The 22,402-nt window shown below is 39.8% G+C and overlaps 1 protein-coding gene across 2 annotated transcripts; it reads left to right on the top strand.

Moving 5' to 3' along the window:
* Positions 1 to 1,986: 1,986 nt before the first annotated feature.
* On the top strand, positions 1,987 to 18,455 carry PSAT1 (phosphoserine aminotransferase 1). 2 transcript variants are annotated; one of them, XM_065656454.1, is made up of 10 exons: positions 1,987 to 2,073; positions 2,973 to 3,096; positions 4,259 to 4,319; positions 5,511 to 5,580; positions 6,664 to 6,869; positions 8,479 to 8,651; positions 9,709 to 9,878; positions 13,404 to 13,532; positions 16,070 to 16,207; positions 16,813 to 18,455. In XM_065656454.1, the coding sequence occupies exons 2-10, from the start codon at positions 3,034 to 3,036 to the stop codon at positions 16,916 to 16,918; spliced, it is 1,116 nt and encodes a 371-aa protein (XP_065512526.1). In that variant the 5' UTR covers positions 1,987 to 2,073; positions 2,973 to 3,033; the 3' UTR covers positions 16,919 to 18,455. The 2 variants fall into 2 exon arrangements, with proteins under 2 accessions (XP_065512526.1, XP_065512527.1); XM_065656455.1 differs by lacking the exon at positions 2,973 to 3,096 and having other exon boundaries at positions 1,988 to 2,073.
* The last annotated feature ends 3,947 nt before the right edge of the window (positions 18,456 to 22,402 follow it).

The following is a 22,402-nucleotide window of genomic DNA, read 5'->3' as shown; positions in this document are numbered from 1 at the left end:
TGTCTCTGTTTACAATCTTTTAAACAAAATAACTTGCCTCAGGTGAAAATCTGTTAACTAAATATCAGGTCAAGCTGTAATCTGTAAATTCTTTTTACAGTTCTCAGTATGACCTAGCTTGACAGGAAAAGGAATAAATTCATGTAGTCAGTATTTCTTCAGTTACATAATTTGTAATGAAAAATGACCTTTTATATAAGTCTCAGCACACAATAATGGACATCAACACTTGCATTTCTGAAAATGTGCAATTTGGTAAACAGATGACTAATGTTGATGATAAATTTGGTAAACATGCCCGGGACTAAAGCAGGGCTAGCATTATGGGTAACACTGGGCAGAGTAAGGTGTTCAAGAGCTGTGCTTTATGCAACTACATATGACAATCATGAGTCTCATCCAAGATATTTGAAAATTATGGGACTCCATAAAGCCCATCTGTTTTCAGTCATAATTAATGGCTTGTTTTGTTAAAACTGGTTCGCTCCTACTGCCTTTAAAAACACTTCTGAAACTGATTGTAAGGCAGAAAGTCCCACTAAAACAATTAGAAGAAATTGGATGAGCTAGTCTTCTTTCAGTTAAAACCGTTGAATCGTATTTACTACGTTTCAAATGAACTTAACACTAAGGTATCTGTGGAAAGAAGAACTTAGTATTCAGGGATATTCGGCTAGGATTTGGCAGACCTCAAGGCAAGTCCCAGCTCTGCTGTCTATTCCGTGAAATAATTAAGCTTCGCAGCTTTCCTGGTTTTATTCCCTTTCCTCTGAAATCCAAAAAGCAATTTGCCTGCAATGGGGTGTTTGGGGAATCAGTGCACAACACACAGATACTTTTTGTGTTGGAGAAGGTAGAGTTCCTGCTCTTCTTTTGTGCAAAACATGGAGACATTTGGCTGTTGTGAAACCACCTCCTCCATGATGAAATATCACCTGAAATTCATCGTGACTATAGACTGGTATTTTCAATTTCTCTTGCGTGCATTCAGACTGCTTTTGGAACAACTGTCCCTGTTGAAGAGGTCCCTGCTCATTGCAGCAGCGTTGGACTAGAAGACCTGTGAAGGTCCCTTCCAACCCAAACTATCTATGATTCTACAGAGTTACAAAATTGCTTGTTTTATTGATCTCAGAGGTCCACAGCAGCAGCTGCATGCAGAAAAACCTCTGCAAAGTTACTGCTGGACATGCATTCCATCTATCTATCTATCTATCTATCTATCTATCTATCTATCTATCTATCTATCTATCTATCTATCTATCTCTCCAATCTATCTCTCATCTCTCTCTAATCTATCATGTATCTACCTGTCTCTATCTTATGTATCTATGTATCTATTTATGTATGTATCTATGTATCTATTTATGTATGTATCTATCTATCCATCTCTCTGTCTCTCTATCATCTATGTCTCTAATCTATCTCTCTCTCTCTCCTCTCTCTAATCTATCATCTATCTATTATCTATCTACCTGTCTGTCTCTATCTCTCTATCTTATCTAATCCGTGTATTTCTGTATCTATCTATCCATCCACCTAGGGCTGTAGGTGCAGTGGACCCCGGCCAGGTGCACTGAGGTTTCCAAGGCCAGGCACGTTTAAATCCCGTCCCCGGCCCGGGGTCCTGCCCCCGCACCCCCCACTTTCGGCCGTGACCGCGGCCCGCTCGGCAGCGCGCGCACAGGACGGCGCGCCCCGGGGCGGCGGCGGCGCCGCGGGGGCGGGGGCGTGGCCCGCTCGCGCTCTCCAATCCGCTCGCGGCGCCCCGCGTGCCGCGCCCCGCCCCGCCTCCAGCCTGGTCACACCGCCTCCTCGAGGCCGCGCTGCCAATAGGCGGCCGGGACGCTGCCGTGAGGGGCCAATGGGCGGGGCGGGCCGGCTGCAGCCCCGCCCCTGAGGTGTGTGTGTGACAGCAGCCAATCGGCGGGCCGGCGGCGGGGGGTTTATATGGGGCGGGGGCGGCCGGCGCGGCGGGCGGGCAGCGGCGGCGGCAGGAGCGGCGGCGGCGGCATGGAGCGCGGGCGGCAGGTGGCGAACTTCGGGGCCGGGCCGGCGAAGCTGCCGCGTTCCGTGAGTAGGGGCCGGAGGCCCGCGCTGGCGCGTTGCGGCGGGCGGGCGCGGGTGCTCTGGTTCTCCCGGCGCTGCGCAGGGCGCCGGGCTGGCGGGGTCGGGGCGCTCGGCCGGGCTGAGGCGGCGGCAGCGGTTCTGCCTCCCCGCCCAGCGCCCCGCGGGGGCCGGGGGAGCTCGAGTAGTGAAAAGAACCACCCGCATAGCAACGAATCCTCCTTCCCCCCGCTCCCTCCACACCCAGATAAGTGTCCTGGTGAGTTCGGTGTTTGGAAACGCACCTAATGCGATTTTAGGCTTGCTCTGCCAGGGTTTTATCTGAGTTTGGTCATAAGGTCGTTCATCAAGTGCTGTCACAGTTTTGGGATGGGAAGTCCTCAGATGCACAAGTGTGGCTGTGTTGAGCGTGTTCTTTGTCGGCTGATAAATAACATGATAATTCCCTGAGAAGTCTTTATTTAAAAAATTGTTATGAGCATAGTGCAGACTCAACCTTCTGCAAAGTTGCATCAGCAGCCATAGGTGATCTACTTGCATATGGAGAGGGAGTGGTTTCTGCCAAATTCTGTGTATCTGACTTTCAAATTAAGAGTTATGTATCGTGGGAAGTTTTTATTCTTAGTTTCCTTCGTTGTTTTGTTCTTTGTTTTCTGTGTTACTTATGTAGCAATTTTTTTTAGGTAAAAAAGTTTGTCTTTTTTTTCATTCTTCTCATCGAAATGTCTTTTGTAGACTATGCTGCGAAGAAGTTTGTTGTTCTGTCTTGAACCTTTGGCTTAGAAAGGGGCTCTTATTAGAGGTGCTGCAGTATCCAATTTCAACAGAGCACTGAGAACTAGGTTTAGGGTTTGAGGAGGGCATAGCTGTACTCCGTATTATTAATCTGTTTTCCCCTCCTAAAGATGCAGTACTCTTAATTGGACTGCTGTGTCACCTCGATTGTTTCGCTTTGATTGTGGGTTGATGTCTCATATGAAGCACTTGGACTCAGTGAAGGTGGACAGAGCTCGTCATGGCCATTACAAGGTGTATCATAAATGTCTGTTGTAAGGCATGTGTAGGTTGTCAGAGAAACAACGTTACTAACAGAATTGGATTTTATCAAGCGGTTTAACAAGCACTTTCTAATAGTCTGTGTGCTCCCTTTGACTTTTTCCCCCCTGCATCTGGCATGGGTAAATTTGCATGTGAAACACAGTGGTTACAACTTCACAATCTCTAACATCAAGAGCAGCACAGTTGTTTCTGGTTGACCTTTTGGTGACCAGCTGTTACAGTTGACAGGCCACACAGACACCCTGTCAGCAAGGCAGATTTCGTGTTCCTGCAACTGTCCAGGCCGGGTGGTCGCTTGGCAGATCCTGGGGTGCGTGCATACAGCATTTGTTTTCGTGGATTTTCTGCTGGGGCTCCCTCTCCTCCTGCTTCCTTTAGGAGGAACTAAGAATGTTCTGGCTCTCGCACAAGAACTTACTGAAATTGGAGGCCGTGGACCCAATGGTTTGAATATAATTCCACTTTGTTGGCATTCGAGAGCTACGGAAGAAGAAAGAGAAATGCAAGGCTGAAGCAGCAGACTACCTGGCTAGGGCTCCTAGGAGTGATGTGTGGGTTTTGGTAGCCTCAAATTTTACTTCATTTTTTTCTTAAATTTCAATGGCATAGAGAAGGCTCATCTTCAGAAAATGCAGGACTTCATTCCTTGAAACCAGGCCTTGTCCTGTTGGCTCAATTGGAGGTATCCAGTTCCCCAAGCTGATTTTTTTTGTGTTTTCTTCCATACCTTAGTTGTCCTATTTGCAGAAATCAAGTGAAAGAACACAGGGCAGAGGGATGTGAGTGGTGATTTAAGATGCTTGATTAGAAAGAGTACATATTAAGCATTCTGTAAAAGGCTGGGAGTTCTATCCAGCTCCTAGAAACCATTCTGAAATCTGGAAATATAACTGTTGAAATAATAACTTAAAACCTGGTCTCCACAAGAAGCATGTTATTTAGTTACATCATCTCATTAAAAGCCTTCAGCTACGACATACAACAAAATTATACAAGTGACTATACTTCTGTTAACTTGACACTTATTAAGGGAGGTTATTACTGCATGGAGCAGCTGGTATATGCATGATGCATCAGTGACTCCAGATAGTGGAAAATTCTCTTAATTTGTGTGGATTTTTTCTTTTATTAGGTATTATTAGAAGCACAGAAAGAATTGGTGGACTACAAAGGACTTGGTATAAGTGTTCTTGGTAAGACATCAAAAATTAAATATTTTGCAGAATGTAGATGTTTAACCAAATTCTTTAATAAGAGTTTTTGATCTTGCTGTTTCAGCTCCTTTTCTAATACCTTATTTTGCTACTTTTTCATGAGACTTTTCTACCATTCATCAGGTGACCATAAAACTATACATAGCCAGATGTTTAGAGATCCAAAACAGAGGACTTGAGACAGTAAAAGATAACTAACATGTAAACCAGCAGTACTTTTGGATCCTTGGGCAGGGATGTGTATTTATATATATATATATGTGTGTGTGTGTGTATATATATATATGTGTGTATATATATATGTATATGTATATATATGTAGGCTATATATACACAAGACTTTATTTATATCCATAAAATACTCCATAGTATACATATACTATACACATATAGACACATACTGTATGTGTGTATATATATATATGGATACCATAGTATGTGGCAAAACGCTTCAGATGTGTTTGATGTACAGCGCCCTTCCCATTAGGAGGCCAACGCTGTCTTGTCATAAGAAGCAGGTGTCTTCTGTGCCTTATGGGTCACTAACTGGCTTCTCAGCCCAGTTGCACAAAACCTTTATGCAAGAAGATGGTCGGCCTTTTACTGGTCCTGTGAAATTGTTTAGTTGCTAAAACTAGAATTTACAGCAACTTCTGCAGGGTAGGGATTCATGTTTAAATTGTACGCTCTTACAGATGGAAGAAAGAATATGGATTTAGTAAAAGGAATTACTATTAAGTGTCTTTGTTTAATTAGGATTACTGCATGAAGAAGCCTTGTTAAAAATAAAAACAGAACAAACCTCTGTACCTTATTCTATACTTGCTACAGCACTGGTATCAGAGAAGATACTTAGAGTGAGGAATACTTACACCTTTCTAGGGAATATTTTTTTCACACAAATGTAGTTGTTCCTGGGGGCAGTAAGGTCATGTGGATGCCAAATGTGAATGGACTGGATTTGCCTGGATCTGGGCAAGACTGGAGGTATAAATCTTGTGTGGGTATTTAGGAAGGCTCAGCAAAAAGCAGGGAGTGGAACTGGGAGTGGGAGGCTTCAGGCATTTTGACTCTGTAGTGTAAAAGGTTTAAAGCTTAACAGAACCTTAAAATCCCATTGATGTATTACCATTTTGTTTCATATTATTTCTTCTTTCCTTTCCACCGAAGAAATGAGCCATCGGACCACAGATTTCACAAAAATTTTAAATACAGCTGAAAATCTCCTGCGTGAATTGCTGTAAGTGAATTACTTCCTGCTTACTTTTATTTTATGCTTGTGCTAGTTGCACCAATAATGAGTAATGTGGAGACCTTTCCTTGAAAGTACTTGCTTCTGTGTTTGCTTTTTTTTCTTTTGTTTAGATACTATGTCTGATAGAGTAATAATCTTGGAGAGGACATTGGTCTTCTGTTTGTTGGATGCTGATTTATCTGAATGTGACAAACTGCTTTCATTAGATTAGAATGCTTTTTATATGCCTACTGTGCACTTTCTTCTGAAATCTTAATTTTTGTCACCTTCATGGAATTCATGAAGAGCATCCACTTTCTTCAAGAAACAAATGGAAATGATAGAAATCAGTTCTTGTGGCGTAGCGGTGACCTGTACATTACTCATCAGTCTTATTTTACTAAAATAAGCTCTACAGATGTGGCACATTTTTAAAAGTTTGAAATAAATATAATGTATTAGACTTAATGTTCTTGTAGTAGTTAATAATGGTAGTCATTTCTTATAAAAACTTGACTCTTGGTCACAGCTGGAATTATTGACAGAGGGGTTTTGATGAATAATTTGAACAAGTAATTTTTGTGATTGTATGAAGAACTACTTATGGCACTTGCTCTGCATGCACAATTTACACTACAGTTGAACTGCAGAGTATACAGTTGAAGGGCCTCAAAGCTGAATTCTGCTGTAAGGACTTTGGTATGAAGTTCTTAGCCTGACAGAAAAGCCATGAAACTGGCAATAGACAAAATTGCAAGGGAGAATTAATTTTACTGGGATATCTTTCAAGTTTGTGTATACTCTGATGGAAGAGCTACTCAGAAGTGAATTTGGTTTAATGCTATCCCAGGGAAAAAAGGCTTTTTAAAGTGAATTTCTATCTGTAAAATGTATAACATTACTCGTATTACTCAAGTTGTTACTCAAGACCAGTGCTGAGGTAGGTTAATGGGATTTGGTCTAATCTCTTGGCAAAGAGTCTTCTGAAATGACAGTGTTCTTCCTCAGTTGCTGTTAAGTGCATAATGTTAAGTAGTATGGATCCTGTGTCTTCTGGGAATAATACAAACTGATATTTCTTGCATGCAGAAATATACCAGAAAACTACAAAGTTATTTTTCTCCAAGGAGGTGGATCTGCTCAGTTCAGTGCAGTCCCACTTAATCTTATTGGTTTAAAGGAGGGAAGACATGCAGATTATGTGGTTACTGGAGCCTGGTCAGCAAAAGCAGCTAAAGAAGCAGAGAAGTATGCCAACGTGAACATCGTTCATCCAAAACTAGGAGCCTATACGTGTAAGTCGATGTTTACTTCCATCCATGTGAATGCTCAGCTTTTTTAATTGCTCTAAAGATTGGTCCAAGTCAACCTTTGGGTCATTAGAATGTTAACTAGTTACAGAGTTGACTGCTCAGCATTCAAAATATTGCCTGACAAATCTCTCCATGTTCATTATTGGGACATCTCTTAGATGGCTTGACAATCTTCACCAGAAAAGAACTGTGAAACCAGACTGAGTGGATTGTGTACCAGTAGGGAAATGGTCTGGGCTGTTTGATGTGGTTGTGTTTTGGGTTTTTTGGGGTTTTTTTTTTGTGTCTGTGTTGTGCTGTGTTTTTGGTTTTGGTTTTTTTTCCCGTTATTTAACTGAGTTCTTAAGGTAATTCAGTTTCAGGTATTCTCAATAATGAGATTGCTGTGAAATTTAGAAGCATGCCTGAGATCTTAACTTTGGCCCAGGAGATGGGAGATGTGCATTCTGTCACCTTCTTTTTAGGGTTCCCAAATATTTATCTTCCCTACCTATGTGCCACAACAGACACTTCGCTCTGGAAGAGAAGGGGTGTGTTCAGCTCCTCCTCTGGAATACAGGATATAACATAATCTAAATGACCACAGTGTAGAAGGAAAAAAAAAAAAGGTTAACTGTAATTGAGAGGTTGGGGATTTTACAGGAGTCTTGTTTCAAGAACATTTTAAGTGTATAACTTGTCACTGGGTATACATAAATAGTAATTGAAGCAGGGACACCTGAGTTCTGGTTTCTAGTCATGCTCTCTTCTCTTCCCTCTGGTCTGAATTACAGCATTTGGACTAGGAAGAGTGGCACAAGGAAGGACAAAGAATATTCCCATGTGAGTTAGTATACTAACTGGTGATGAAGGCGCTAACTTGGAAGATAAGTTTATATCCTCTGGGGCACAGGAAGGAATTGAACTACAACTTCCCAGTCTAGGGGAGCGCATTCACCATTTGGCAGCTGTAGACAAGGGGAGAGGCACTAAATAATGATGGAGGCAATAGCAGCTCTTCTTCCTTATGTTTTGGAGCAGACGAAAGGGAGAGCAACCATTTGTTCTATGCAAAACATGTTCTGTGCTGTCAGGGCATGCCTGTGTATTGCCTGTTGACAGAGGAAATCTTTGTTTTCTAAATGGATTGTAAAGCTTAAATGGAAGGTAGGTTGGTAACCCTGTGTTCAGCTTGAGCAAGACTGAAATGTTTCTGGAGATGCACTGAAACACAGCTTTAGAGAGAATTTAGGTGCTTCAGTAGCTCCAAAGGCATCAGGAGGATTCTTGGACTGAATTCCTCTGAAATGCTGTTTTGGACCCCTAGGCCAGTAGTTTGTAGTCTGAGACTGCAAACCTGATGAAAATCCCTTGAGGAAAAAGGGCTGGAAACCAGAAGGGTATTTGTAAGCTTAGTGTTGGCTCACCACAGACATTTGGGAACACACCGGTGAATTGCCTTTGCAGATAAATTGTATGTTCCTGGTAACAAGATAATTAATGCTTTATACTGTAAAATCCTTCCAGATTAAGTCCTGTGTTCAAGTAAAATTTCATGCCATGAAAATTATTTATCTCCAATGACCTTTGGATTTCTTTTTGTCTTTCTCAGACATTCCTGATCCAAGCACTTGGAATCTTAATCCAAATGCATCTTATGTCTATTACTGTGCTAATGAGACTGTTCATGGTGTGGAGTTTGACTTTGTACCTGATGTCAAAGGAGCAGTCTTGGTTTGTGATATGTCATCCAACTTCCTGTCCAAACCTGTGGATGTTTCCAAGGTACAGTATTGGACACAGTGGTTGCACAGAGCATTTTCAAAATGAATTGCATATAATCAGGGACTTTGAAATGTCTGGGTGGCCAGACATGCTGAGCACTGAAATTGAGGAAATGATATTTCTTAATGGGGTATCTAATGATGGGTACAAATGTTGAAATTTGAAGTTTGTTATTTCATTGTTTATCTGCCCTTTTTTCAGTAAAAACATATTAAGCTACATTGAAATTCTTCATGTTAAGAGCTGTCCAAGAATGTCTACTGTGTGGCCTTCACTGATGCAGTAGCTGAAAAAGAAATCTTCTGAATCATATTTAGTCTGTAGGTAGTGTATATGGCTATAGCAGAGTACTGTGAATCAGAATTTCTGATCCTGACTCTTAGGAGGAAAATCTGTAATCCCTTTTAAGCTGCTAAAGCTTCCTGTGCCTCACAATTACTGTGTCTGTTTCACAGATAGTATGGATGCAAAACATAGTACTTGCTTTTGTAAAGTGTGTTAGGAGTGGGAAGTGTTACTGACTGGTGAAGTAATGTGTTTGACCTTTCTCATCTGTGTGTAGCAAAAAGAAGGGGCAATTGTTAGTGCATTCATCTTGGCCTTTCCTGATCTGCCTCTTCGAACACATGGATTATATGATTCCTGTTCTGAAACACCAGATTAGTTGAAAATACTGTGATCTAGATACAAATTTATTTTTAGTAAATTTGCTTGGAGTTGTGTGAAATGGAGAAGGGCTGCCTTGAAGTATTTGTGGCTAGTAAGTAAATATTTAGCAAATCATCGGGAAATTTGCTGTGATGATCTTCTGCAGTCGAATGAAGACGTGGTTCTGATAAGACATACATGGTTCAACAACTGTAGCTGTAACTGCACTTTGAAGTCAGAACTTCTCCTAATTTATCTTTGACCTGCAACTTCATAATTTTCAACACATTCTCCTCACTGTTCAGCCAAGTTGTCTGCCTGTTGTATAATGATACTGGTGTATGACTCAGTTTTAAGATCTACTAGTAAATGCATGTAGCAAGTCCTTCTTTTCTTCTTTCTGTTAAAGTTTGGCGTGATTTTTGCTGGTGCTCAGAAGAATGTTGGCTGTGCTGGAGTTACTGTTGTAATAGTACGTGAGGACTTGCTGGGATTTGCACTGAAAGAATGCCCTGTCATATTGGATTACAAAACACAAGCAGCAAATGGCTCTTTGTATAACACTCCACCGTGCTACAGGTAATTTACCCTGCTATTTAATATATCTTATTCAGAAAGCTGCTGCACTGCCATCTGCTGCTCTTACCAAGAAAAGTTTCAGAGGTTGAGTATTTGCCTGATACATTGGAATGTTTCACGTGATTCATGTGAAAACATGGGAAGTGTCCAGCCACGTGCCCATGGTAGGCTTTGATGTTGCCTACTGGGACCCAGCCATGAAGGATATAGTATTTTTAGAAGTAAATATTATATGTCATAATTCCACTGTAGAAGTTTCACAATTGAATTCTGACTTACATGAATGTAACTGCTCAATTCAGTGGTGATGCTTCTATCATTGCAAGTAGATAATTTGGCACTTAAGTCTTGCTTCTTGAACAGTCAGTACAGATTTGACTTCGTTTCTTCCTGAGGTTGTTCTCAGCATTTGAACCTCTAAATCCCTATCTCTGTAGCATAATTCTTTTTTAAAAGAGGCGTTTTAGTCATTACTCTGCTTTATTCTCTACTTCATGTTTCCATATTTCTTTAACTACTGCCTCAGTGTTTGCCTTGGCATCCAAAAATAAAATTGGTCTAGCTTTTCATAATCATTGCTAGCAATCAAGATCAAGATCATGAAATGCGCATGTACCTGTTCACTTCATGTATGCAAGAAGCAGACTACAGCTTGCTCTTTTAAGATTACTGTCTTCTAGTTTCTGCTAGCTAGTGAAATGGTACTTTACTACTGGAATATTTAGGTGTTGAGCCAATAGTATCTACCCATTCTTAATTTGGAGCGTTTTCATACCATTGTCCACTAAAATGGTTATTTTTAAAAAGTCTTCAAACCAGGTATCCTTTTTTTCCCCTAAGTTGAGTGTGGGGGTTTTTTTTGAAAATAATTTCTACTTTTAAAGATAAGATTTCTTTTTGATTTAGATAATTCGACAAGGCAGTCTTGTACTTTCGGTATTTAATTGCAGCTCTTATAGCTTTTTCATACATGCCAGAATTTGTAAACTTAAGTTGCCTGATGCTGTCCAACACGTATCAAATGCACTGTATAGGCATGAAGTACAGTGATTCCTGCATGCAAAGCCTACCTTAATGCCAAAGCGTACTTAAATTTAGCAGAATTTTAAGTGATACTTATTGTATCTCTGAATCTGCTGGTTCTCACTATGGGGTGTACTATTGCAAGGATATAGAGGCAGTTATCTTAATTTATAAAAAGAATGGTAGATCTTGTGAGTATGTGTTTATTCCAGACTTTACAAAGCACATCTAGTTTCCCCAAGGAATATGCATACTGTAGAGTATGTAGTGCTGTAATGATGTGCTCTTGCTGTCAGCTTGCCTGCCCTGTTTGCTGGGTACACAAAATATCCTTAGGGCTGGTGTCTAAGGTGAGCATCAACATTGCAACGTTTTCGGATTTGTCTTTTTTTTCTGAATGTAGCTTTTTAACATGGACTGTATGTGTGTCTTTTTTCCCAGTGATTTATAAAACCTCTGTTTTTAATGATCGCTTATTTTCCTGACTGCCAAGTCACACATACTGTTTTGGACACTGTGTACTGGCATATGCCAGGTTTTAAATCCAGCCATTCATGTTTTCCAAGTACAAAGTGATTTCCATTTGAAAAAATGAAGTTCTGCTTAATCTCAGCACTTGAACACCATGGTGTTCCTGTGGTTTGAAAAGCAAAAGAAATTAAATTCTGGAGCTTTATTTTGGCCACTGCACAGAACTCCTGAAAAGAAAGTGCTGCTTTAGCTGTAACTCAGTATCTGTCAGTAACATTAACGGGGTAGTGGGAGATTAAGTGAGCTGTAAATAATGTTGAACTAACAGTCTTTCTCCTTTCTGACCGCTGCCTTGCCAGATTTCACTTCATGCTACAGACCCACATTGGAGTATGCTCCAGAATGCAGAATGTAACACAGACTGACAGCGTGCACATCTGTTTGGCTTGGCTCTGAATGCCTGTTCCACTTTTTGCAAGGAACTGGCAAAGCTGCATAGTTCTTTCTCTACTCTTTTTCTTGCACTCTCTAATGGTTTGCTGGCAAACAGGCAGGAAATATTAGCTGAATTTGCAACAGCTACTTCAGCAGGATGTTAAATTAAATTAAAGTGATGCTAATGCCTTTAACCTTTTGGCGCTACAGAACTTGTCTCTTTGACCCTAATCTGCTTTGCTAAAATTAACAATGAATTTGCTATAAAAATATCATTTCAAAGTTCCAAGGGTTTATTTTGCATTTAAAATTGCTCCAAAACCATTATTTTTAGTGATATTAAAGGATAAATGATTTCATCTAGCTGGATTTTGTGCATGGCTCTAAGGCTGACTTCTTTAAAACTTGCTTGTCCACGAAGTTTCACTCAAGGGAGTGAGGCCAAGAGGTGAATGTGGCCCTGTATATTTGGCAAGGGCCTAGGCTATACTTCGCTTAAATCCTTTACACTGTCATGAGTGTGGCAAGATTGTGCTCTCGAAGCCATAGGGTGCCTTGTGTAAAAGGCGAACTGTAACCTCAGGTATTCTGCAGTCTTTCTGCAGTGTTCAAAGATCTGATGCTGGCATCCACTTAAAAATTAAGAGCAGCAAAGTCTAAAAAAGGCTCCTGCTAGATTTGTGTTAAAGAAACTTGTAGAGTAACGTTCTCTGAGCACTCCCTTGGAATCTGTGATGAAGGGATTAATAAAAGCAAACTCGTTGGAAATATGCCGTAAACACTTGTGAACAGTTTATTATGTAAAGTGCTGTAGTCATGGGAAATGCCTGAACTTGAACAAGCTGAGTTTTGTAGCACAAGCACAAAGGCAAAAGGCCTGGGGGATTTTTTTAGGTTGCACTTAGTAACTAGCATTGAAATACTTGGTCCCAAGCCATGTGATGCCCGTAGGCTTCCAGATCTCTACTTAGAGCTTGAATGGTAGTGAATAATTAAGTGTAATGCATCATTATTTGTTTTGCCAAACTTCACTGTCCATGTGGGAAAAAGGTCTTTTTAGACAGAAATGAGATTATAGCTTTTAACACTTGTGAAAATGAGATTAGATTTCTGGCATTATTAATTTACATACATTTGAGATTCATCCCTGCATCTTTGCTAGAGCAGCTGCACAGGGTGGATGCTACTAACTTCTGTGCGAACTCTGTCTCTTTCTAGGATTTGACAGGCAGTTGTGTGGTCGATGAGCTGGCAGTAATCCGTGCAGTGTGTCTGGGACAGTCCTTGTGAGCCCTGCAGGGCTGCAGGAAACCTGCAGGACTTGTCCTTCTGTGGTACAAAGGATTGAGCTTTGTCCAAAGGATTTGCATAGCATGTGAATTTCAGAATACTTCATTTGTGTCCAAAAAACATTGCCTGCTTAGAATTGTCGTAATTTGTAAAATAGTCCAGATTCTGAGTTGTTCATCTTAAGCACCCTAAAACCAAACATAACATTTTGTTGCTGAAATATTTTGTGAAGCGTTAAACAGGACTGTGGTTTTTTTCTGTTTTTTAAAAAATAATCTGATTGAAAAATGTTCTTTTCTGTTGCAGTATTTATATCATGGGATTGGTACTGGAATGGATAAAGAATAATGGTGGAGCTGCAGCTATGGATAAACTTAGCTTAATCAAATCACAAATGATTTATGATATTATAGACAAATCCAATGGATTCTATGTGTAAGTTGCTATGCTTTTCCCCTTGGTTTCAATGTTTGTTGCAGAGATAAACATATTCATAACTTCTAAGTCTTATTGCAGCATATTTTTGAAGTTACCTTTTGAGGAATCCTACAGGAATTATTTGTGCAAACCATTTACTTAATAACTATCCAAAGATAAGTCTTATTCCAGTAGGAAGTTATTTGAAGTTATCCTGTGTAATGTATTGTGAAGCACATTAATAACTTACGTTCTAAATGTAATAAAACGCAGGAGCTTAGGAGAGGAGCATACAAAAAAGAGATACGCAGTTTCTGGTTTGTACACTTACTGAATCTCATGGGGGACATATAGGCCAAAACAGAGAAAGTGGCTTCTGAGAAGTTGTAGGGACCATGTTTGCATCATTTGTCCTACCATCTCTTTCAGGAGTCAAAGACTCTACTATTGGTCTGTCAAGCAGGACGTTTTTATTAGCTAAATGTGCCAAGTTCTGAAAGCCTTTCTGAAATAGAATGAGGAAGATCAAACCTAGATGTAGGCAAAATGCAATGCATTTTCTTACGGTTTATTTTCTTCAGTTATTGTTGATGCTTTTCCAAAGCAGATTGGACCCTCTGATTTTAAGATCTTGAGCTCACAGGACAATACATATACATATGTATATGTATATATGTATATACAATACAAAATACATATCGTTAAAAGTTGATAATTCAGAATAATTCTAATACTCACCAAGCTCAAAAACTAGTAATTGACTATGAAACTGTGAAATATTTTCCTTCACCCTCAGTTCACACTCAACAGTTTTGGGACCTAATTAGCTTTCAAGTTGAAGTTAGGATAGGGCAAATTAAATTTGGATTTCAAATTAAAGCTGGCTCCAACCTTAATTGGCAGTGATATATTTTAATAATAATATTTAACACATTCTGCTTATCCGTTTAGTTAATGAGAACAGCTTTGCCTTTAGCATTGTCATGATCAGGATTGTCATCCTACTCTACTGAAATCCTGAGGGCTTTTCATAAACCTCAGTAAGCAAATGAAGCCTTGGAAAAAAAAAAAAAAACAACATTTTGTAACAAATATAAATGTGTTTCTGGCAAGCAGGTCTGTAATGCTGTGGGTGTGAAATGCAATGCAGATGGCATGGTAAACAGTCAATCGGGAAGGCAAAGCAAGCTTTGCTAAGTGAGCTGTATGCATCTTACTAAGCAATACAGTTAGGACTGTGGATTTTTATATTGTATCTGTGACTAAAAGGGAGACTTATCTGAAGCTGTAATGTGCCACCTAATCTGTGGCACGTTTCACCGGGTAAGCAGCATGATGAGCCATTTGGTGAATGGAGACTTCTTCTGCAGAGTGCTCTGTACCATTTGCAGTTTGCTTTCTGAAGTCTATGCACTGACCGACTTATGTCAGACTGCCTAATAGCAACTGGATCTTCTAAAAACTATAGTGTAGCTACGTTTATTCAAATATGGGAATGCTTACAAGCACAGGCCTTCTTGGAGAGTGTTTTCCTGGTTGCATCTGAAGCAGAAAATTTGCATAGGCAGATATTATGATTGATCTTTTGCATTCTTCTCATAATGGCGACATCTGTACAAAAGAGCAAGGGAGAAACTTAAAAAGAATGATACCCATTCTTTGTCAAATAAAATAATAATAGGTACAAAATTTACATACAGTTAATGAGAACTTATTCATGATGAACCCCTGCAAGAATCTACTTCACAGCTTTACGAAATAATAGATCTGGAGAATTCATATCTACTTTGGAACTAGAAGCACTAAAGAATTTTTTTCCCCCCTCTGTTCTTACCTTCACAAAGTAATTGAAGAAAAATTTTCCTTTAAATGTATCTTGGATTTTCTACTTTATATTAAAGGGAATTTTAAGAGATTAAAGAGCTGTTATGCACCTCATATGTTGTGGCCTTGTATGCAATGCAAAATTCGTTCTAGAGATACCTCTTCTTTACCTGAGATGTTAATGATTCTGAGTAATGCTAAAGTAGAAGGTAGACTGAAACCACTTACAGAAGTCTCTAATATCCATGGAAATTTCCTTGTGCCATGTTCTTATACTTTCTTTAGCTCTGCTTACCTGAGTCAAGCTCAATTCTGGTAGCACTTCGTGACCAGCTGAGTAAAAATAAGTGTCAGTCTTTGAAGATAAAGAGAAGAAACTGCTTGAGATTTAGTCGAAGTTCACTGTAACTAACCTCACCCTAGGGAATGTAACCGAGACTGTTGTGGGTGGGGTGGTGGTTTTTACTGTGTTTTTAAAATTAGATCTGTTTGTAAGCCTCCCGTGCATTCCTCTGGGGTAATTTTGAGTATGTCAGGAAAGTCTAATAAGCCTTCCACTTACTGTTCCCATTATTATACTAGGTTAAAATAAAGGAAGGTTGTATTTTTTCACAGAAAGTAATTACTTTGGTGTCAACAGATGCAATTATTCACTTTCTGAAATGGTATATAGCTGAAAATGTAAATTTAGCACAAAATGAGTTAATCATGACATCCTGCAACTTCTCTAGATGTCCAGTGGAGAAAAAGAACCGAAGCAGAATGAATGTCCCTTTCCGTATTGGCAGTGTCAAGGGTGATGAAGCGCTGGAAAAGGAATTTCTTGAGAAAGCTGTGGAACTTAACATGATATCTCTGAAAGGGCATCGGTAAGTATTAGAGTCAGATGAATCCCTTTCTTGTGCAAAATAAACTGTAACTGCAGTGATACCGCAGCAGGCGTTGTGCATGGACTTACCAGCCTTTCTCACTTACAAGCTGTTCCTCATGTTTGTTTGGCATTGCTTGGGAGTAGCAGTCCAGAGACTGCTGGTGGCTCAACTACTGCTCAGGTGTGATGGGGCTCAGCTTTCTCCTTAATTCTGCTTTCTTCTCCAATTTAATAAATCTAGCTTTGTGCAAATTCCAAAGACTGTGACTCTTGAGGTCAGATTCTGTCATTGTGTGAAGCCTTTAATTACACGGCATGTCTACCTGGTTGCAAGAGTTCCTTCCCAGTGGTGTTTGTGGGGTTAAAAAAGATAGCTTTTTCATATCACAGGTCTACAGCATTGGAGCTGTAAATAACTAATAAATACTAAGTTTCTCTAGATGGCAAGCTTGTATTGAAGAGTTAAATGTTGCTTCTCTTTCCAATAAAATGTAAATCTTACCTCTTTGGGGTAGGGGTAGGTTTAAATGTCTGTGAATGTTATTGTATTTTTTTAGAGTTACACAAACCCTTTTTTTTCCTCACCTCCTCTTTTCAATTCAGATCTGTGGGAGGAATCCGTGCCTCTTTATATAATGCGGTGACTGTAGAAGATGTTCAGAAGCTTGCAACATTCATGAGAAGCTTCATGCAGATGCATCATTCATAAATGCCTATGGGTTAAAGCCATGCTGCACACCCATGATATAAAAGCTAAAGCATTTGAAAGTTACTGTGGTACTGCTATAGTGCACAAGTCATATTCTCTTTTAGTTCCTGTATCTATTTTAGTTAACTGCATGGGATTGAGGCACAGTCTTGCAATGACTTGGTAGTGTTGGTTTCACTGAAGGTGAGGATCCCCAGACTGATCAAGATTGGTTCAAAAATTTGCAAAACAGTATTCTTAATTTCTAGTTAAAACATGAGTAGCATTTAAATATGCCATGGATCTGAGTCTGCTTCTTGCCTTTAGTCACGAATGACTACTTCAGCAATGGCTTGTTTTCAGTAAATTTCAGGAGGCAAGATTTGTCATAAACCTTCTGTAATGCTTTACATGTGTGACTGCACTGTGAAGCTGGAACTAATGTTAAATGTTCTCTAAGGATATCTAGTTAGTTTATCAGTTATATCCCAAGAGTATACAACCAGCAGTATTTAGGAGTTAATATCTGTGTTCCTAACTTGAGGACCTTGCCTTCAGACATCTGCTCCCATGCTTGAAGTGGTCATAACACCTCCATGCAGCAACACCCCTTGTGGTTAAAGTCTGCAGGACTGGGCCTGTTTTCATATTATCACTTACTGGTTTAAAGCTAAGATGCATGAGTCTGTAAGTCAATTTACAAGATGTTGTTTATTTCTCTATGCATTTTGTATATTAAATTTCTCTAGGCTATTAATTTTATATTCTTATTTTGGAGTGTGCATATTTGCTCCTGCCAAAAGCTTGTTTTAAATTTGTTAACTTTGTGGCAAACCAGATTACTGTATTCCACTCAATGAATCTGTAACTTTCTCTGCACTGACTTCCAAGCCCAAAGTGCAGCAGGCTTTATTGTCTGGTGCTTCTTAAATGTCTTCCCCCTCTAATTGCTCCAGTATTTTGTCTGCCTTTTCGTGGCTTCAGTTCTGTAGCCTTTTTTATGTGGGGATATGCCCAGCTGCAGTAAATACAAGTCTTGACTTCTCTGTGTTTTCCTGACACTGCATCACACTTCTGGCCCAACTTTCTCACTTGATCCTTCTGACTTATTCCAGGCTTCTATACTCTGGGCTAGAGAAGGAACTGTGGTTATGCAAAGATCTTAAGAAGATCTTCTGTTATAGTAACCTTGTGTTACTTCTCAGCTTGTGAATTTACTGCCAATGGCCATATATTGACACTAGCATCCTGTTTTAACTTATGTAGAAGCTTTCTGCTAGTATCATAGTGTTTAGTATTACTGCAGCTGGTTTCAAACTGTAAACTCTTTGGTACAGGTTTGGAATTCTTTATTTTTTTTAATGTAACACCAGTACAGTGGTAACAATTTAATAATGATAATGATGGACCAGCCATTTCTTTGTGGAACTTCACAGCAAATCAGTGGAGTTGTGCTGGGGTTGACTTATGTTCCCATCTGCAAAGTTGTAATTGTATGACTACTGTTTTGAGATTTTTTTTAAATCAAATTAGTGTACTTCAAAGTAATTAAATAAAGTGGGTGAAAAAAATAAAAATCACAGCATGCTGTGAAGTACTACTGTGTCTGACGCTTTTGTTTTTTTTCACTTTCAGAAGGATGAGAAGTCATGTGTATTGTGTTAGAATTTTAGATTCCAGTATGATCCTTTTCCCTAAAAAGCAAGCTTCCCCCATTTATGTTTTTATTTCCTTCTGAAAATAGCTTTTGCTACAACTAACACAGAAACAAGAGTATTACTATGAGAAGGCTTTCAGAATCATTTCTGCGCTGCCAGTTACAAAGATCTAATTCAGGTTCCTTATTAAGCTTTTCAACTTTCTAAAGTCGTACTTCCTCTGAATTTTGTCATCTTGTTTTCCACAGTAGCTGTGACTTATCCCTGTTTCTGGAAGTTAGTAAACCTCTCTGTTTTGTAGTAGTTTTGCATTCCCCTTAGAAGGCACACTTTTATGTGTGATTACAAAAAAAGCACTGGTGTTTGTGCAGCTGATTCATGAACCCAACAAGGAACCTCTTTGCTGCTTCTGAATTGTGCCTGACATGTTGTCAAAGTTGTTTGTTTTTTGGTTTTTGTGTGGTGTGTGTTTGTGTTTTTTTTCTGTTTAAACCAGAAAGGCAAAAATTGTGTAAAAGCAAAATGCAGAGTGAAGATACATTGGCAGGCAGTGATTGTCTGAATATTGTGTGAGGGGGATGCAGGAATGCTGGGAAGGCTGGAGCATGTGCTGAATCAATTAGTTACTTGAGATTTGTTTCAGACACATTCATGCAACACTTCTACCCTTCCAAGCTGCATCCCTGAAAGATGTAATCAGAGTATTGAGCCGAAGTGGATGGAGAAGTCCCCCTTTCCCTCATGGAACTAGCAGGAGGAATTTCAGCAAGGGGTTGCCAAGAGTCCTGGTCTGTTTCACCTACATCAGGACTTCCAAGCTGGCTCAATAAATGCAGTGTTTGGAAGCAGAGATTTTGTTGGTGTGATAAGAACACTCCTGAGGCATTCAAAGGTGTTGAAAAATAGAAGCAAAATACTGGTCTCATCTGAGTTTGTGCAGGTAGAGAGGGAGCTGTAAGGTGAGCTCTTGAACAGCGCTTTCAGTTCCTCTTCTAGTGAGTTGTCTCTATTATACCTCCTAGCTTTTGTGTTTGATTTTTCACAAAAACTAGCAGTAGCGAGTGTTCTCTTTAGTTTGTGGCATAAAAGTCCCCGGCCACCGTCTTTCCTAGGCCTGGCCTAAAATAGAGAAAGCTGCTGAGGAATTTGTGCACTCTGTCCGCTCCCGCTCTGCACAGCGGGGAGGGCTTCAGCCGGGGTGAGAAGAGCTGTGGGTCAGGAAGATGCCCTGTCCCAGGGCACTCCTGTCAGCTGCCAAGGGCAGGGTCCTTCCCTGGCAGCTGTGGTACCATCTCTAAGCCTGGCACAAAATAATTAAATAAGAACTAGAAGTCTGGGTTATTTAACTGGCAATTCCAGTGCATAGAAATTATTAATATTGATAGCAGTATAGGCCTGTCCTGCCCTCGCGTAACCTGACACTGTATTTTCAATTTTTTTCCCCTGTTTCTGTTTAAATAGAATCCTGTTTTTCTTTTCAACTTGTATCTGGCTTAATTTTTTTAGATGTAGCCAGGGATGTTTGGATGATAAAAGTTTAAGCCTATTCTTGACTTTCAAGTAGATGTTTGGAATGAAACAGTAATAAAGGACGTCATACACTCATGGATTAGAAGTTGTCAAAGAGTGCTGAAAGCATTATTAGGTCTGGCACTATATTGTTGTGTGATTAATGTTAGCTGTATTTCATTTTCTGGATAGAAGATAAAATGAGGGTGAACCTCTTCATATTTGAAAAGAATGTACCTAATTAAAAAGTGAAATGTTACAAGGTTTTACATGAAATCAGTCACTTTAATTGGAAAGAGGTATTCCCATTCCTGTTGGTAATTGGTCTCGTGATAATTTAAAACCAGGATTCGTGACAGTCTGTGATAAATTGGTCCCTTTTAGGCTAAAGAAGCTAAGAAGTTATAATTACCAATGGATTACTGAATGGTTGGAGGAGCATGATCAAAGAGATGCAAGGAGATATATAGAAGAGCTAGCAGCTTGTGAAGACGTATTTATTTTTTAAGTAGCTAAGGCATAAATGTGTATTTGATCTGACAAAACCAGAAGCGGTACAGTTTCTGAAATCCCAGAAAATTTGAGTTCAATCTCCTACCTTCACAATATGCATAACAAAAAAAAGAGTATTTTGGTAAATTAATTAATTACAGAAAAGATATGAAGAAATCATGTGAGAAAGGTTGAAATTTGCTGTGCTATTATAAGATAAATTACAATTAAACTGCTTAGAATTAATAATGTAATGAACAAATCTGAATATGATCCTTTCTTTTAGTTCTGTGATGTAAACGGAAGACTTTTGAGAGGAATATTGCTAAAACTAGGCATGGTAGCAACAAACAATTGCTTTGTGACTGAATAAATTTTTTTTCGTAGTATAAACAGTAGTTTTTGGGCTTGAAACAAACTGTATGAAAATTTTGAGCTCTGCTGCTAGGTTTTCTAGCTGGGCAAGCCAGAACTAAAGAATTATAAAAGTTGGAGAACTTAGTTCTGAGCTGGCACTGCCCTGTCAGTGTAGAGTCACACTGGCTTCTGGCTTTTCTTCCCTACCAGGGCGGCCCGAGTCGTGCTGCTCTTGGGCACATTTTTATTCTGAAAACAGACCTCCTGCCTTAGCGCTAGGCAGGTGTTAATGCTTGTCTCAGTTGTGATTGTGTTTCACCTGATGTCTCAGTACTCTGAGTTGTATGTCGGATCAGGACTGAGATGGTGGGTTTTGGCTGTGGAGGTATTTCAGTCAGCAGCCCGAAGAGTAACTTGTTGGTGTGGCATGGGAGCTTGTCTTCAGTTCCCTAAATCTGACTGGTGATGTGAAGTAGTTTGAGGTAAGACAGGACATTGCTCTGGTGGTATTAGGGGTCCTACGGTGTTGGAGGAGAAAGGGTGATAGACATTGTCAGCAGAGCCATGTGCTCTGTAACTTCTGTAGCAAGCATTGGACTGAGTTAGTGGTGAAGTATGTGCAAGGTAAGTGCTGCGTGACAGTGGGTGAATAGAAGGATATGTTGCCAGGCTTTGAAATTAAGTTGTGTAAAACTAAAGGAGAGGAATAAAACCAGAAGAAAAATATTAAGAGGGTAATACAAGATAAGGTTGTTATTCTGGAGTAGCCATTTTAGCTATTGGTATATGAGAGGTAGCCCTTTGCCTTGCTTCCCTGCCCTCCTCATGCAGTAGAAGTACCGCTTATTCTGTGGCTTCATGACTACCAGCTGCACCATAAGGGATGTAGCAAAAATGCAGCTAGATAAGGAAGAGTAGCAGAACATACCTATGCATGCCAGTTAAATGTGAGGGTAGAGCTTCACTCTCACTTTGCATGAACAGCCACACAATGTACCCCCAATGTAGGTTGGTGTGAAAGTAGTTGAGGTTTTGGACCATAAATTTTAAATCATTATAATTAGGCTCAAACACATCTTTATTAATTAAGACAGAAACCATTACAATTGACACGTTTGCCAATGAGAAATAAGTTTGTTTATTCCTGTAGCGTAAAAATCCGTGCTTCGGGATTTGACAAACTCTTGAAAAGCATTTTCTGCATCCTGCTGGTTGTGGAAGCATTTTCCCTGCAAGAAGTCATGGAGATGCTTGAAGAAGTGATAGTTAGTTGGCAAGAGGTCAGATGAATATCACAGACGAGGCAAAACTTCATAGCCCAATTTGTTCAACTATTGAAGCGTTGCTTGTGTGACATGTGGTGAGGCGTTGTCGTGAAGAAGAATTGGGCCCTTTCTGTTGGCTGATGCCGGCTGCAGGCATTGCAGTTTTCAGTGCATCTCATCGATTTGCTGAGCCGACTTCTCAGATGGAATGGCTCCGCTGGGAT

This window comes from Caloenas nicobarica, chromosome Z, assembly GCF_036013445.1.
Source record: "Caloenas nicobarica isolate bCalNic1 chromosome Z, bCalNic1.hap1, whole genome shotgun sequence".
NCBI lineage: Eukaryota > Metazoa > Chordata > Aves > Columbiformes > Columbidae > Caloenas > Caloenas nicobarica.
Note: the sequence above shows the minus strand (reverse complement) of the source record. Positions and strands in the feature narration are given on the sequence as shown.

What these genes read in the sequence shown, in the direction of transcription:
- PSAT1 (XM_065656454.1), top strand. Translation starts at nt 3,034, where the DNA reads ATGTCTCATATGAAGCACTTGGACTCAGTGAAGGTGGACAGAGCTCGT. An exon ending in CTCGTCATGGCCATTACAAG is followed by an intron (nt 3,097 to 4,258) that starts GTGTATCATAAA and finishes TTCTTTTATTAG; the next exon opens with GTATTATTAGAAGCACAGAA. An exon ending in AACACTCCACCGTGCTACAG is followed by an intron (nt 9,879 to 13,403) that starts GTAATTTACCCT and finishes TTTCTGTTGCAG; the next exon opens with TATTTATATCATGGGATTGG.